This window comes from Chiroxiphia lanceolata, chromosome Z, assembly GCF_009829145.1.
Source record: "Chiroxiphia lanceolata isolate bChiLan1 chromosome Z, bChiLan1.pri, whole genome shotgun sequence".
Classification (NCBI taxonomy): domain Eukaryota; kingdom Metazoa; phylum Chordata; class Aves; order Passeriformes; family Pipridae; genus Chiroxiphia; species Chiroxiphia lanceolata.
The window spans coordinates 25,275,803-25,293,028 of record NC_045671.1 but is presented as its reverse complement, the minus strand read 5'-3'; the positions used below and the strand labels follow the sequence as shown (position 1 = coordinate 25,293,028).

At 40.8% G+C, this 17,226-nt stretch overlaps 1 protein-coding gene across 4 annotated transcripts; it reads left to right on the top strand.

The window, feature by feature from the left end:
• Positions 1 to 3,142: 3,142 nt before the first annotated feature.
• AK3 (adenylate kinase 3) lies at positions 3,143 to 14,522 on the top strand. Of its 4 annotated transcripts, none has more exons than XM_032676221.1 (6): positions 3,143 to 3,237; positions 3,926 to 4,230; positions 8,389 to 8,508; positions 11,010 to 11,182; positions 12,754 to 12,872; positions 14,172 to 14,522. In XM_032676221.1, exons 1-6 carry the CDS (start codon positions 3,158 to 3,160, stop codon positions 14,293 to 14,295), a joined length of 921 nt encoding a protein of 306 aa, XP_032532112.1. In that variant the 5' UTR covers positions 3,143 to 3,157; the 3' UTR covers positions 14,296 to 14,522. The 4 variants fall into 4 exon arrangements, with proteins under 4 accessions (XP_032532112.1, XP_032532115.1, XP_032532113.1 ...); XM_032676224.1 differs by lacking the exon at positions 3,143 to 3,237 and adding an exon at positions 3,298 to 3,466; XM_032676222.1 differs by lacking the exon at positions 3,143 to 3,237 and adding an exon at positions 7,351 to 7,459 and having other exon boundaries at positions 4,119 to 4,230.
• Positions 14,523 to 17,226: the final 2,704 nt, after the last annotated feature.

The window sequence follows — 17,226 nt, the reverse complement described above, 5'->3', positions numbered from 1 at the left end:
TAGTTATGGGACAACCCATGTTTTGGATAAGTGTACTCAGCACCTCTGAGGAATAATCCATTAGGTGTTCAATAAAGGTAGGAATGACACCACAAAAGTGATATCATTATATCCCTCTTTGCAATAAAACACTATTTAAATCTAAATAAAGAATCATAGCTCTACATGTTTGGTTTGTAAAGAGTCAAACATTTGCTACTTTAAGGCAAACAGTTAGGCAAACAGTTAAAGCTAAGAACATTTCACCCTACATATTTCAACCTATATTTAATTAAAAAAGAAAAATGTTCTTAATGGTATACATTGTTCATGGAAGAATTTGCAACTATGTTGTTTATATATGTTAGCCTTCATTGGATAAGTACTTCATACCTTTTTTTTTTTTAAACGTAATTAATGGGATATCTTGTTTTACAAATATATCATCCAGGTTGAAATCCAGATCTTTAGTCCAATCAGTGGCCCAAAGTGTGGTCAGACTGGGTTGCTCCAGGCTTTATCCAGCTGAGTCTTAAAAACCTCAGATGACTGAGACTACTAATACTTTGACTCCACTACCTGACTTAATGAGCCCTGCCACACACCTTAGTAAGGAGGCTGGCTCTGCCTTCCCAAGTAACCTGCTCATGGGTGTTAGAAGGCTGGCATTAGGTACCCTGAACTCTTCTTGTTTCCAGTCTCAGCAAGCATGGTTCTATCTGCCTGTGGCAGGGCTTCTTCTATGGCCCCTGCTCATCTTGGTCACTTCTTGCTAAACCTGGCCCAGCTGATTAATACCTGTCTTGTACTGAAGGGCCCAAAACTAGCAACAGTACAGAGGTGTGACCTAAGGAGTGCCTAATCCAGGGAGCTAACTGTTTCCCCTGATGTGGTGGCTACCCTCCTGTTAGTATGGCCCGGGATGTTAGTGGCCATGTGCTGGATGGTGCTTAGCTGGCTGTGCACCAGTATCTCCCAGACTTCTTCAGCAGGGCTGCTACTCTGCTGGTCAATCCCCAGTCTGTGCTGTTGGAAGCAATCTGTGTCCTGGGTGCAGGATTTTGCACCTGCCTTTGTTGAATGGTCACAGTTCTGCTTGGTCCCTTTCTCCACGTGTCCCTGCTGAACTCCACCTCCTGCCCCTGGGCCTGCCCACTATAGTTGCATGGTTTGGAATTACTTGCAAAGTTGATGAGGGTGCACTCTCCTCCCAGGGCTATTTACAGACACTAGACAGGACAAGGTCCCAGTGCAGACCCTGGCAATCCACACTCATTAACAGCTTCTTGGTAGGGTACAAAATGCTAACCACTACACTTTGACCTCGATTCCAGCCAGTTTTTCACCCATCAGTGTACTATAACTTCTTCCTCATGTAAGTAACCATTTCATTTTGGTATAAAATAGAACACTTGGGAAGTAGTTACCCAACAGTACTAAAGGAATTGTGTATCAAACTCAAAAGAAAGGATTTAGACTTGCAAGGAGCAGAACACCTTTGACAATTGTTGCTGTTGTGACAGCAACACCTTTGACAATTAAACTTTAAAAATCCTATTTAAAGAATTTCTTATGTTTGAAAAAAAATGCTGAGAAATCTGAAAGATTCTCTGTTGAAAAGAACATCTGGATTTGTTTGAAAGAAGATTTTGATTTCTGTTCAGTCACCACAAGGGCTACTTCAATAAGGTCACTGAACAAGAGTTAGGATTTTAACTTACAACTGTAGGATACATATGTGAAAAAGATTAATCCAGAATACAATGCAAGTTGTATTAATTAAACGTTGGCTAATGAATAATTAAGTCTGAATTAAGATGACAAAATGTCATGTTCCAATCACCAAAATTAGGGCTGGAAAAAAAATCATTTTTATATCTTTAAATACTGAATAGTTGTGTAAAACATTGTATACAAACCAGTGAACCATTGACCTATTTATCCCAGTATTTCCTTTTCTACTTCTAAGTATGTCACAACTATTGCACAAAACTACTAGGACAAGATTTGAACTCTAGCAAAGATAGCCAAGAAATGGGGAACAGTAATTTCTTTTAGTAATAATTTTTGTAACATAAGTACCCACTATTGTTCTGTGAAGATCTTACGTTAGTAAGAACCTCTGTGTGTGTGTGTGTGTGTGTGTGTGTGTGTGTATGAGAAGTGCTTTTCTATTCATTTCTACCCCTTCTTTGTGAATCTGTTATGATGTTCAGAGAGGTTGCTAAATAGTCTTTAACAGTGGGATTATTTTAACATTCCTCTCTAGAGTTTTTCTGAGCTGCTCAACAGTGCCTGTAGAGAGGCTGAATCTCGGGTTCCCGTCTTAAACAGGCAGATAAATTATTGCTGGTTTTTATATATGATGGCATTGGAGATAAGAGTTAACAATCTCTCTGACAAGTCTAGTTATTTGCTGGAGATTTATTTCATATAATACCTCCATTTTCCCACATACTTGCTTTAGGGACACTTGATTGTTGTCTACACATTTAGTGGACTTCCACCATTCAGAAGTCTATGAAGTGTGGAGCTTCAAACGAACAGCACGACTTCTAACGTTTGAATAGCTTTGTGTTGCCAAATTTTGTTTAAGACTGTGGTGCTTTGGTGGACTAAAATGTTGCCCTGGAAACATTGCTAAAGCCCTGAATGTTTCACTGTTGCTGCCCTACTCCATTCTGGAATAGAGGTATTACTAGGTTCAATTATGGAGGTTCACATTGCTCAATATAATAAGATTTATGCTCATAGTAAGATTTCCGTGCTAAGCCAGTGCCTTCCTACTTTATTGTTAAGGCAATATATTTTGTTGACTGGGCAGTTTTGGGGCTATATTTCCATTTCCATATTGTCCTTAAGTATCAAACATACTTTTGAATGTATTCTTGTTGCTTTACTTGTTTCAATGTAAGACCACTGAAATGAAACAAGGTTTTAAAACAGAAAGCTGAATTTCATTAATGTTTTGGCATTAGGTCTCCTTTCTGTGGGATCACTTTTTCACTGCAGCTCTTCTGATTCACAGTGGTCAAGATCCATCAACATCTCCAGAACCTTTAGCAAGAAGGCTCACTTCTCCGGCTGTGGACATGACAATGAACACTCAGGAGACAGAGCAATCTTCTGTTTTGGCGAAAACATTGTGTTCTGCCGTAGCTGAGAATCACTGAATCACATGTGTGGGAAAGGAGCTCTATGTGTCCTTTGGAAGAACACTGGTCAAAAGACGGACAACCTGCAACTGTTCACAATCATGTATGTTAAATAAAGCTCAGGCGCAGCTCGTTAAAAATGCAGCTTCCCGCTGCCAGGCATTTGGAGCTTATTCAGTAGAGACCAGCAAAAGCAGAGCTGTTGGCGTGGGGGTGGGTGGGCCGAGAGCTGAGCAGAGCAGTCAGCCGCAGCCTCAGGGCACTGGGGCAGGGCAGGGTCGGGTCATCAACGGGACGTGTCGGCAGCCCAGCAGTCATCAGGTGACAGCCAGGTAAGGAGTCATGTCCCAGGTCTAGGAAATCCTTGTGATAGTTCGGGGAAATCGGGGTGTCACTATCCCTGGGGATATTAAAAGGCGTTATTTGTCAATTACTGGGACGTGGTTTCGTGTGGACTTGGCAGAGTTGGATTGCTGTTGGACTCGGTGACCTTCGAGGTGTTTTCCAACGTAAATGATTTCGTAATTCTGTGACTGCAAGTGGAAAGAGGCAGGGGCAGGGGCAGCGGGCTCCAGGAGCAGCTAAAATGGGTCTCCTGGGCAAAGGGGCGTGGGGATGTTGGTCAGGTCCAGTTCGGACAGTGATGCCTTAATGCGATCTGATGCGACTTTCTAAAATGCAATTTGCTTTAGTTATCTTTTATTATTATTATTATTATTATTATTCATTTATCCCTCCCTCCCGCCGTGCATTTACGTAAAGGATCTTTCCTTCCTGCCCCTGATTGACAGCCAGAGAAGCCGCCGCTGTTTTTCCCTGGGAGGACCAGCCTCGGCTCCCCGCCGGTCCGAGGCGGTGCTCCTGGGGAAGGCGTCGCTCCTGCCGCGCTCCTGCCGCGCCCCTGCCCGTCCCCAGCGGCGGCCGGAGCGGCAGGAGAGCAGGAGCAGCATGGTGGTGTCGCCGCTGCTGCGCGCCGTCATCATGGGGCCGCCGGGCTCCGGGAAAGGCACCGTCTCCGCTCGGATTATCAAACACTTCGGCGTGAAGCACCTCTCCAGCGGTGACCTGCTGAGGGACAACATGCAAAAGAAGACAGGTGGGAATGGGGACGGGGCGGGGGTGGGGGCTGTGCGATCCCTCTTCCCCCCCGCTCCGCGGGAACCGTCCCCGCGCAGCCCGGCGGGGGCCCCGCCTGACACAGCCCCGCGCACGCGGCACGCGGTCCTTCCCCAGCCTCCTTCCCTTCCTTCTCCCTCCGGGAAGGGGGTTTGCTGTTCCCCAGTCCCAGCTCTGTGCTCCCCCCTCACCCAGGCAGGGGCTGGGTGTCTTCACACAGCGCCTTTGGAGGCCGGGGGCCACCGAAGTAGGCCTCGTATCTTCAGCCGCGGGTCCTCTACGAGCTGTCATTTGTGAAGGTGTACGGGGTTATCTGGGGTTATTTCGCTTTCCTTGCTTTGTTACACCTCACTGATTCCTCGTCTTGGTGCTTTTTGTAGGCACACAGTAGTTTTTGTGGGTGTTTCTTGCAGCTCTGTTAAGTCTCTGATAGTTTTTCTAGCTGGAAGCATCTTAAAAAGGAAAAATGCAGTTTTTAACAGGCAGGGCAAGAGGAGGAGTTCTGGGCAATTAGACTTTTTGAGATCTCCATTTGATGGCTAGAATTAGAGACACCTAGAATTATTAACAGCTATTCCAAAGTTAGAAAGCCTTGTCTCAGACAGCCAGGCATAATGGTAGTGGTGCTTTCCAAAACCAAACGGGCAAAATTTTCAAACTGCTTATCTTATGCTTTTATTATTATTATTATTATTATTGTCTTACAAGTTCATATCGTGCTTAGGTTGCAGCATGGTCTGTGTTTGCATATAGTACTGCTTGTGTGAGGTAATTATGTGAGTTATTTTTGCTCTGTAGTCCTAGCTTGACCTCTGGCCTCTGTTGAAATGCCACAGCTCCTATCTGTGGTGGATTTTTGCAATGATGAAAGGTCCCCTCCTGACTTCCATGCCTGCTTTTTCATGGTGGGGTGAGAAACCTTGTAAGAACCATTTCAGGTTGCATATGATTAAGTAAGAGTATAGTTATTTCCAGCACTTTAAAGCTGTGGAGTATTACGTTCACCTGTGAGTATGACAGTAGTATTACCCTTGGGTAACTGGCAGTCTCTTTATGTTTGGAAACTCATAAGCATGTTTGAAGTTGAAAAATTATCTACATTGCGAAATCAGTTCTGATGTGATTTCCACATCTCTTTACACAAATTCTGTTTGCCCAGTAAGAACAATGACTTTGGCACAGTGACCAGCTTTACTACAGTTGATATCCACAAGTTAAGCATTTGCTATAAACACCACCTGTGCAGGCATATCTGATCATATTAATGCTATTTCTGTCTGTTTGGTTGCACAATCAAAAATTTTTATTTACCAAGGGTCACAAAACTGTTCTGTTATGACATTTCAGTGTAAGACCTAGTGGGGCCATTTTGGAAAATGAAGGAAATGTGTTATTTTTACCAAGTGCTTTGGAGTTTACTAAATATCTTAAGTTTTGTGCTCTTTCAATATGTCTTGGAAGCAAGATCATAAAGCACCAGAATCAAGCTGAAGGATGTGTAAGAAGAGAAAATTGCAAGAGGAAACACTGCATTGCTTGATTCGAGGAGGGAGCCATGAAGTGGTGGAAAGAAGTCAATAGGCAAAGAATTCTAGGTGGGTTGGACAGATGACAGAATGTGAAGTAGAGACAAAGGTGTGAAATGAAAATGTAGGAGACATGTTAAAACCCTGAATGTGAGGAGACATGCCAGTTGAGGGTGTAAGTGGTGATGGTTTTCTCTGACTTGGCTGGCATAGAACTTAACAGAATTTGTTGCAGAGTTTTTCATTCACTAATTAACCCAGATAAAGTTCTATTGTGATTTCATTGAATGTCAGTCTCTAGTTGCAGAAATGGTCTCCAAAGGGTTGAGATGAAGTATGAGGTAGCAGGAATAAGTAGTACACTGAAGATAGGAGAATGACAGATAGGCAACTCAGAGAGCTTTGACAAGTTCAGTCAAGGCAAAGCATTTGAGTTTTAATCATAATAAAAGCATTTCTCTGTTCTTTGGGAAATGTCTAAGATGGGCAGTTAAAACACTTGAAAAATTAGGTGTAATTAACAATAGTTATATGGTGCAAATTTTGGCACTTGCTGTCTTGTGAAAATGGACATTGTTGAAAAGTCCTGTTGAGGATGTGGCTGTAGCAGTTTGCAGTTATTACCACATTCTGCTGCTTTGGAGAGTGGAGAGTCTGTGACCACCTCTCTAGTGCTAAGGAAACTACTGTCTGATTATGGCTAGAGCTTGTTTGCTGTAATGTGGTTTGAACATGCCAGCCTTTTGTAAAAACATGAAACGTGGATACCTGTTATCACCTAGAAAGAAAAGAAACCTGTGTTGCCTTTAATTCCAAAAATTGCCATGCCTGTAGTGGTTTCAGACCCAAAAAACCAGAACTAAATAAAGCCATCAAAACCTCACAAAATCTCCCTCCCAACAGCAGGGAAACAACAACAAAAAGCCACAATCTAGTGTACAAACCTTTTGTCCTAATATGTAACTCTGGGTAGTTTTGCCTATTTTTTTCCTCCTGTAATAGTAACTTTCTAAATTACCCGAGTTCTGTAGAGAGAGGTAAGAGGCAGTATGTTTCCAACTCTGTTGGTCTAATAATAGGACCTTGCAGCTTGCTGTGTTCGAACCTCTCTGGGCCCAAAAACACATCATCTTTCCAAAGTATGTTAAAACTGTTCTCTGTGAACCTTGCCTTGCACAGATTTTTAGATCATTGTGGCTAGAGCAATGCTGTAACCTAAATCAGTAGTAGATCTAAGCATCAAGTACACATTAAACTATCTAGAGAAGATTAATTCCACCTCCCAGTCTACTTTTTCAGGGGACATGGTTTAAAGCACATTAGAATAGTAAGAGGTATGACTTGCCGACCTTGAAGAAGGAAGGAAGGGGAAAGACCCAGGCAGACTCAGTGGCTATTTCATGGTCTTCAGGCTTTTCAAGCCTGACTACAGATGTGAATACCCAATAAGGGGAAATTGTCTCTTCACTGTTTGGTTTTTTGTGTGTGTGGTTTTTTTGTTTGTTTGTTTTTGTTTTGTTTTGGTTTTTTTTTTTTAATTAGCAAAGCTACTGTTTGCATCTACTACTTTTCAGTTGCCTTACCTGAAAGAAGAGCCTCTGTACTACTGCACATTCCATGCATTGAGTGACAGGACTGGCATTTTTCACTGCTTTCTGCTGAAAGTGGTTATATCTTGTGTTGGTATGTTAGTTCATCCCATTTTCTCTTCTGCTTAGTTTTCTGTAACTAGATCTGAATTGGCTGCAAGTAAAGGCTTCTGCAGATCCACAATAAAACCTGTCTAGCTGCTGCTCTGGGTGACTTAACGTAATTGGGTAATTGTTTTGTAAATGAAAGGTATGGAGACTTTGTGACTGTGACATAACTGAATTTCTTCCTGGCTGTACCCATTATTTGGGTGAACTACAGCATGCTACTGCCTGTCAGGTAGGAGCATGGTGTGATACCCAGAACCATGATGCGTGGATGTAATTTTAGTGAGCCAGTGGGCTAAATGACTGTTATTAAAGGTTAGTCAGTTCCATGGGAAAATACTAGTGTCTGTGTGCTCCCATAAATAGTTTACAGCATCTATAAACATCCTCTTGTAACTCTAGTAATCATAAAAATATGTATCTGGCAAGCGTGTCCCACTGCATACTACTCTCTTAAATGCCAAAGATGTTTCTCTTCGTAGTGAAGTCTAGGTTAGTTATTAACTGAGAAAATAACTTTTTTTACAGGAAATCTGAGGGCTGATATATTAATAAACTTGTATCCTTTATATTTCTTACTTTGAAGACTCTTTTGCCTAATGGCCTCTCCCAGTTTTAGTCTTATGAACTTAATATTTCAAATACTTACTAGTAAACTTATTCAGAGGATGCAGGGATAGAGGTGTGTTCTGCACTGTTGCCATCTGTCAAAACGATCAAATGAATTTTATAAACATTTGCACAGTCAGATCCTACCTGATCATCTGGTTTTTTAATTTAAGCAAGCCTACTGTCTGTGTTGTTTACAATTTTTCTCTGCCATCCTGATCAAAACAAATTTTTTGCAGGCTTGTGGGAGGTCTTTACTTGCTGGAGGTCAGAGATAGTGTAATGAAACTTCTCTTACTTTCGCAGAAGTTGGAATCCTTGCCAAGTCCTACATTGATCAAGGGCGGCTTATTCCAGATGACATCATGACACAACTAATGCTGACTGAGCTAAAAGGTCTAGATCAGTACCACTGGCTGTTGGATGGTAAGTTAGCATACTGGATATCACTGTATATGGAGAAAAAATCTGGTCTGGAAAGCTTGGAGTGCTTTGGTTGCTGTTGCCAGCTTGTGAAACCTTCAGCAGCTAGTCTGCCGCAGTTTTTTTTTTGGCTGAAAGATGCTTTAGGTGCATCCTGCCTTCAGAATATTACAGGGATATTTAACTCATGTTGAAAAGGGTAGTTCAGTATTCCAGTAAAATTTCAGAACCGGCAGTTCTGTTAGTTTTTATGATATTGATTCATTGAGAAGTTTCTTTTTTTAAAGACTTTTCTTGTTAAAGTCCTTGGGGAATGGAAAACTTGTGAAGGATGGAGCTGAGTAATTATTTAAATAGAAAGGTAGGCATGTGATGCAGTAACAAGGTAAGTATGGAAAAGTACTGCAGTGGTGTGGTGTGTAATAAATCACTAACAAAACCACTGCTTAAGTGCTCTAAAAGGTCTCTTGCTGTTGGGTTCTATTCTCCAGGCTTCATTCTACAGTGAACAGCACAATGAAACCTATCAATAAAGCAAAGAGCTGCAGATACTGGGGTTATTTTCTTTAGTTCCAGGGCTTGTGTATGCAGAGTTCTAGCCTTGTGGATCTGGATTTGTAGCAGCATAGCTGCGCACACTGGCAGCTCTTACCAGGAAGATTGTGTGGAAACCATAAGAGAATAAGTCAGTTTCTGTTGTGTGTTAACATGCTACTGCCTTTAAACTTTTGGAGCAAAAATTTTGTCTGCATCAGTATTTGGAATGAGACTCAGTGAATTACACCCGGGGTAGATCTGGCATAGTAGGCTTTGTAGGAACAACACTGTTCTGTTGAAAAATGTTAATCTGAAATCTTTAGTTTGATAACTGTAATGCAGAACAAACAGCTGAGGTCAGCTGTCTCAAACTAGAGTTGCTGAACTGCTTGTATTCTCACTTAGCCAAATAGCCATTTACTGCCTTACGATAGGTTGGTGGCTTCTAGAATCATAGCAGACGTAGCAGTCTAAGTCGTATGTGTCTGTGGTTATAATCTGTTTAGATTTATATGTAGTATAATTTAGGGCACTTTTCTCTGTGTTCCTGGAATCTTCATAATTCAATCTTGTAGATTTTTTTCTGTATCAAGAAAACACTGTGTGCAGCAAACACTGGTTTATTTTCAATGAAGTGCTTTTGTAAAGGCATTTTAATTTGTTGAGGGAGTTTCTCATTACTCTGTCCCACAGCAAACTCCTTTTCCAGCTGCATAACTGAGATGTGTGGTGGCCAACTAGCTTGGCAACAGTAAGAACAGTAGTCCTGAAGCTCTCCTTCTGCTCTTAACATTTAGAAGCATTTCCATGAGATAATATGAGTGTGTGAAAAACAGGAGGAGGGCAGCTGATGACTGTGATGCAAACCAGCTGCATGAGACTTAATGCACAAGCGAGAGCTTTGTCTGAGTTAATTAGCTCTTTTCTTTTATCATGTTTTAGACCAGACACAGTAGCCTTTAAGACTTTTTTTTTCCTGTTGTAAGGCTAGTTCTTTGCTTGTTCCTTACTCAGGCAGTGGACTGATCAATAAGTGTTATTCAAGTAGAGTTTCTGAAGTTTGTGCTTCTTGGTACTTGCCTTTATGGAGAAGTTTGCTTGTGTAGTATGATGAAAATTACATGAGACTATGCTAGAGCTTTGTCAGTAGGGGCATTGTTCCAGTGAATCTATGATGCAATAGCATGTTCTGCAGTAGCTTTGACCACCAAAATTCTTGTGCTCAATTTTTCATTTTCAATTCTTTGTGGAGACCTTGATTTTCTTATTCCTTGTTTCCTACTGCACCCCTTCTTAAGTTTCTCTAATAGTTGAAAAGCACAGGATAGGGAGCTATAGAGGTCATGGGGCAAAATGCAGTATCTTTTAAGTGCAAAGACAGATTCCTGTTCAGCCCAAGTGTTCTCACAGTCATCATACCCCAGGACAGTTTGATACCTAGAACTTCTAGAACCCCTTCTAAGGCTACACTTTATATAAAATTAATCCTGGGCTGCCTTTGGTAAATATATTTGACTTACTGCAACTGAATAAAACAGGTTTGTACTGGTCACCGCCTTAAGCCAGACTTGCACAACTGTGGAAATAAGAGATGCCACAAATGTTTCTAAGTTATTCCAGACATCTTGAGTGAAGCTTTTCACTGGAGCTTTTATTGTTCCAAGTGCATACACAGTGGTTTTATGCAATGTAGTGGTATGTGGTACATATGAGTATGGGGTCTTTTTGCATTTATTTGTTACAGTTTTGGGAAGATGATTAACTGAAATGAGGAAATGAAAGCTGGGAGGCATTTAACAAGTTAAAATGCCATGATACACTGAAAAATATGTGGGAAATCTGATGTCTCTTTAACCTTTAGAGTATGATAATGCCTTTTTTTTCCCTATTTGACAATTATTTTCTCTAATGACTGAATCCAGGTAATTCTGCTTTTGGAATTTTATGGAGTTGTTTCCTTTAAAAAGGTTTCCCCAGAACAGTTGCTCAGGCAGAAGCCCTGGATAAAGAATGCCATGTAGACACTGTGATTGACCTAGATGTGCCATTTGAGACCATAAAGTGTCGGCTCACAGCACGTTGGATCCACCCTGCCAGTGGCAGAGTCTACAATCTTGAATTCAGCCCTCCCAAAGTGCAGGTAAGCAATATATGTTGGTGTGGCACTAAATTAATGCTGCCTGTGGTAGTTGCAGTAAAATGTTGTTTGCATATGTTGTTTCAAAACACAGTGGCTCAGAAGAAAAGGGCTCATTTCATCTCTTAGGAGCCCAGAATCTTTCTGGTAACACCCTGCCTTTGAGGGAATGTTAGTGACCTGGTAGAAACTCAAGCTGGAACACTGTCTGCCTCGCAGATTAGCATAGGATCTGGGCATATTCTTAGCCTGTTTGCAGCCTGTACAAGCCAAAATGTAGTTTCCTTTGTGGTCCTCCAGAGGAGTCATTGCTTGTATCTGGGAAGCACACAGAATCATCAGTTAGAGGAATACACTTAATGCTTTCCCCATGTTTATATTTAAATAGGATGGGTATTTTCAAGGGAAGAGCTGCTGTACTGCAAAATTGGATGTAGAAATTTGCAAGTCAGGGAAGTTTCTCAATACATCCAAGAGGTGAAATATCCTAAAGCAGAATTTGAAGATAAGGATTGTACATTGTTACCTTAAGGTTTTTGAAGAATTAGGATTCTCCTTAGTGCAATTCAACTTAAGCTGTATTTCATCAGCAATTCTAAATAACTTAGCTGTTGTGGCATCACATTTCACCTGGAAGCTGTTGTAATAACTTAAATCAGAAGCACAGCAGGCTCAGTATTTTTTTGGATTTTAGTGTTGCAGGGAAAGAGGCCAGCTTGAAATAGCAGGTAAGCACTGGAACTGAGCAACTGAAAACATTGCCTTTGTTTTGCTTTAAATGAGGTGTTTAAGATCATGGTTATTTTTAATTGCAGAAGAGCACAGGCAAGCTGCAGCAGAGAATTATCAGACCTACCAAAGAGCAGGCTTCAGCTGCCAGAGCTGTGCTACTAGGAACACTGCTTTACCTTTTGCTAGTTAGAAGGCACATCACAACACAGTAGATTACAATATGTAAGTTGAAACCATGGAATAGAGCTGAACAAGAGAAATACAGTTGTATCTAACAGACCTGCAAAACATTTACTTACTTCATAGGAACAAGAGATTATAGTTCAGACATTAGGTCTCTACCTCCGTAGGGAAAGCTTCAACTGGCTTTTATGCCCTTTTTATACAGCTGTTGCCAAATGATAACTCTTCCATTTTGCAGCCTAAAATCAAAGGCCCATTAAAACCTTTGCCCATTTTAGTATTGTCAAACAAAGGTCCAGTTGGTCTCTTATTTGCTGTTATGCAGGAATGTATTACCAACAATATTGTTTTCCCTTGTACATGAAGGTTTGGTCTATGTGTTCCCCATATTCTGCAAGTGTTTCAGAGGACAAATTAATCAAGTTACTGTGATAATCTTCATTGGCAATACTGAGAAAACATTTCTAACCAACGGACTGTTTTACTGGAAAGTCAACAACTTGTATTGCAGATAAGATACGAGCAGCTGCCTTTCTCTTTATAAGCAGAAATCTACACCCTAACTGGCAGCTGATCATAATTTAAATAGAAAATTACACAAAACATACTTAAACAGAAATAAGAAATATACTCCAGTGTTTGCTTTTAACCCTGATTAGGGCATCGATGATATTACTGGTGAGCCACTTGTTCAGCGTGATGATGACAAGCCAGAGACGGTTAGTAGGAGGCTGCAGGCTTATGATGCACAAACAAAACCTGTTTTAGAATATTATCGGTAAGTAGTAAAATCTATTCTTCCACATCCTAAAGCTCATTTCACACTAGCATAGCAATGAACAGATCTTTCCAGTTACAGAATATCTTATTCTGCAACAGTTAATGCGGTGTGATTAGCCATGCAGCTTTCTTGGCCTCAAAATGGAATCAACCCAGTAGAATGAGTATGTTTTCCACTGTTGTATGGGACCTTTTCAGGAACCTGCATACTAAAATAGCCTGTCACCACAGCCATATTCAGCTTTATAAAGAGCACTATGCATTATTCAATACATCATAGTACTGTTCTGAGCAACACAGCTCTGGTGAGTAAGGTAAGAGAGACAGTTCCTTTTTTTTGAAAGATCTTAACAGTATTTTGTCTTCTGAATGTATAAGTAGAAACTCTCCTAACAAGTGCAAGGGGTTAAGAAGCAACACACAAATAGAGAAACTGTGTAATGAGCATTTAAAAGTGTCTGTCCCAAGAACAGGACTGTGACGGGCCCAGCTAGCAAGACTGTTTGGGAATAAGAAGCTATTTAAGAATCATGTCATTTGCATTGTGGAGTGATAACAAATTACTAGTTCTTTTAAGAGCTAAAATGATACACAGTTTCTACTGATGTAAAGCAGCAGGTATCACAGTGCTGATTTACAGATAATAGCAGGTCACTGTGTAGACTTTTACTCTTAACTTGCCTAGACAAAGAAATCATAGTCTGACAACATCATGTAGGAGTTGTCCTCCCTCTATCTCCATATCCACCATCCTTCATTATGTGCTACCAGGATTAAAGGCTCCATCTTTGGTGTGGTTAAGTTTTAAAGAAGTTTTTCTAGGTTTGACAGTGGTATTCCTGATTTTGTTAGATTTCTGAAGTGAAAATACCTGAAAGACTGCAGTAAGACATAGGCCTAAGCTATTGTTATTATTGATAATAACATACTATACAGATAAAATGGTTATCTTGCTTGTTCTGATGCACATCCCTGAGGTGCAACTTTACAATACCTGTGTTAGTAACAGTTGTTTGGATGACTGCTGTTCAGCATGTGCTATATGACTATATTGCTGCTTATCTTTATCTTGCTTGTTAAGTGCCCTGCAGACAGCAGTCAGTTTTGTGAACTGATGTGGCAAATAGGTCACTGAGGAACAGAGTAATGAAGTCCAGCCTGCATTTCCAATGTTATGGCTGTTCTTGGTGTTAAATCAAATGCTCACTCCTGCCAGGGCAATCTTGGAGTGGGGTGGAGGTCTTGGGACAATTAACCAATTTGATTTCTGTAACAATTTCTTCTTTTTCTTCCTTAGGGAAAAAGGGTTATTGAAATCCTTTTCTGGAACAGAAACCAATAAGATCTGGCCGCATATCTATGCTTTCCTTCAAACCAAGTTGCCAGATGTGAGCCAGAAAAATGCTGCCACTCCCAGGTGAAAATAGGTCAGACTTCTGCTCATCTGTCATAGCTCACTCTTGATTTCATGAGACTCAGCCATCAAGGATTTTTCCACGTAGCTACCAGACTGATCAATAATTAATTGCTGTCTTTAACTTATATTATGATAGAATTGTGATGCCTGTGGTTCTCACTTTAGCGCTATATTTTTTTATATTAAATATACCTAATTTTTAAAATATAGTAACTAACTTTAACAAAAGCAGCTACTCTTGTGTCTCTTATTTGGAAAACACGTTTGCAAACATTGACTGGTGTAGGAAACACATTTCAGAATACAGCTTAATTAGAAAGCACATGGGTTGATTTACTCATTAAATGAAGCAACAATGAGGATATAAAAGCACATTTCTTGAATGCATCATAAGTTGGGGCTAGCCAGAAGCTGTGGAGAACCATGACCACTATTCTGCAAAAAGCCATTTCAGACCAGAACTGGCATTACAGATGGGTTGATCCCATGGAAGAGTCATCTTCTTGTAAGTTTGCTTGCACAGATGTTAGTTGGTTTTGCTTGTCTTAAATTACACTTAACACTTGCTTGGATGAATTTGTCTTATTACTAAGTTTATATTTCTGCCCTCAGAGCAACTACCTTGCAGACATAGGAAATAGAGAGAGGCTTTACCAAATGTGTTACACATCATTGAAACTCTAAGACCTTATCAGTAAAAAGACATCAGATACTGAACAGATTAAGTGTAATCTGGTAAAGCTACAGCTAGATGATCTTGACTAGTGAATGTGTCTTTTCTAGCATCTCTGAAAACAACTGCCCATTGATGCCAGTGCCACGATTTTCAGTGGTCAGATTATTAACTTTAGCATATTACTGTAGCAAGTTTTATTGTAGCAATTGGACTGGTTTTCATGAGATTCTTGTCTCTGACCTGCTCTTGTGTTATTTATTCACTAGATAACTGGAATTAACCAGAAATAACCTTCACTGGAATTAACCAGAAATAACCTTCACAATTCACACTTTTTGACAGCCCAGGAAATGCAGACACTGCTGTTTTTCAGTGAACTCTCCCAGCCCTTTTTTTATGCTCACCAGATCAAGAGTTTAAAGAAGAGTCAGCAAAACCTGAGAAACAAACAACTATGTCTAGGCACTGTCTGAAGGTAGCTCTGTTCTAGTAATGCAGGTCCCAATCTCCTTTTGCAGTGACTGTAGGCAGCTGCAGAGCTGTGATGTTGACGTACCTTGGACTGCATTTGCACATCAAGTTTTAGCAATATCAATTTTGAGACATGTTTGAATCTAAAAAATAAATGGTCATTGCAGAATTTGTAAAGCTTTACCATTACTATAAATGAGCAATACAGTAAGCAGCTATCACTACAGTTTTCCTTACATTTTAAAGAAAGCTTGCCAAAAAGATAGCCCACTTGTACTGTCCTCTTCAGAAATGTCTATATGGAGGCTGCAGACTAAGTTTAGAGATAAGCTTCCTTAAAGTCATGGTAAGAAAACAGTAGGTACCATATTACAGTGCGAAATCCTAATTTGCTGCTTACCCTGATTTTTGCATTTTAATTTCAGTAAAAAGCAGTGATGATTGGGGATTTTTGCCAGCCTACATAAGTTTCAGTGAGTCAGAAGGGAGAAGGAATGTCCTTATTATCTGACACTTATTCCCACACCATCCAATTTATCCCCTTAGAAACTTAAAAAATAACTCTTAGTATACAGGTTGCTAGATCAATGTCTTTACTCCTAATGGTAGCAATTGCAAGTCACTGTGCTACACTGCCCTTACTATCCTCACATAACATTCAGTTAAAAAACAACCTGAAGTTCCTAGTTTTCCCTTAGTTTCCCTTAATAATTAACTAATTAATAAGGAGGAAGCAGTGTCAGTGTTTACTTATCCTTTCTGGAGTGTCTGTCAAGCTTGAAAAATACAAATCTTACTGAAGCTGGTTATCTTCAATTTGCATGTGGGACAGAGCTGCTGCTTGCTGCTTTATCTGCAATCTGTCTGCCAAAGAATGCTACAGAGCACATGAAAAGCTACTTCTGTCTGTGGATCTGCTGCTGCATTTGTACCAATTAGTACAATACAGACTATTGTACTAATAGTCTATACTCTGGTACAGGCTGCAGACTTAGACTTTTCCCTATTTCTATTGTAACCAAACCTGAAGATTACTGGATTCCAGCATGGCTTTTCATAGAAACATTAAGGTTGGAAAAGACTTCCTCTGACCAATCACCACCATATCAATTAGAAAATAGCACTATGTCCAGTCATTTCCTGAACACTTCCAGGGATGGAGTCCACCACCTCCCTGGGCAGTCCATTCTAATGCCTGACCACCGTTTCAATGAAGAAATTCTCCCAGAAGGTCCAACCTGAACCTTCCCTGGCATACCATGAGGCTGTTTCCTCTCATCCTATTGCTAATTGCCTGGGAGAAGAGGCCAACCCCCACCTGGCTACAACCTCCTTTCAAGTAGCTGTAAAGACCAATAAGGTCTTCCCTGAGCCTGCTTTTCATCAGGCTAAACAACCCCAGCTTCTTCAGTTGCTCCTAGTATGACTTGTGCTCCAGACCCTTCACCAGCTCCATTGCTTCACCAGACACGCACCTCAACATCCTTCATGGAGTGAGAGGCCCAAAACTGAACACAGGATTCCTGTAACCAGTGCCTAGTACAGGAGGTCAGTCACTTCCCTGGTCCTGCTGGCCACACTATTTCTGATACAAGCCAGGATGTCATTGGCCTTCTGTGTCACCTGGGCACACTGATGGCTCATGTTCAGCTGCTGTAAACAAGGAACCCCAGGTCATTTCCGGCTTTCCAGCCACTCTTCCCCCAGCCTGTAGCATTGCCTGGGTTGTTGTTTTGCCTGAACTAAAAACTGCAGGTAGACTGTATTCATTGAACTATTGAAATCAAG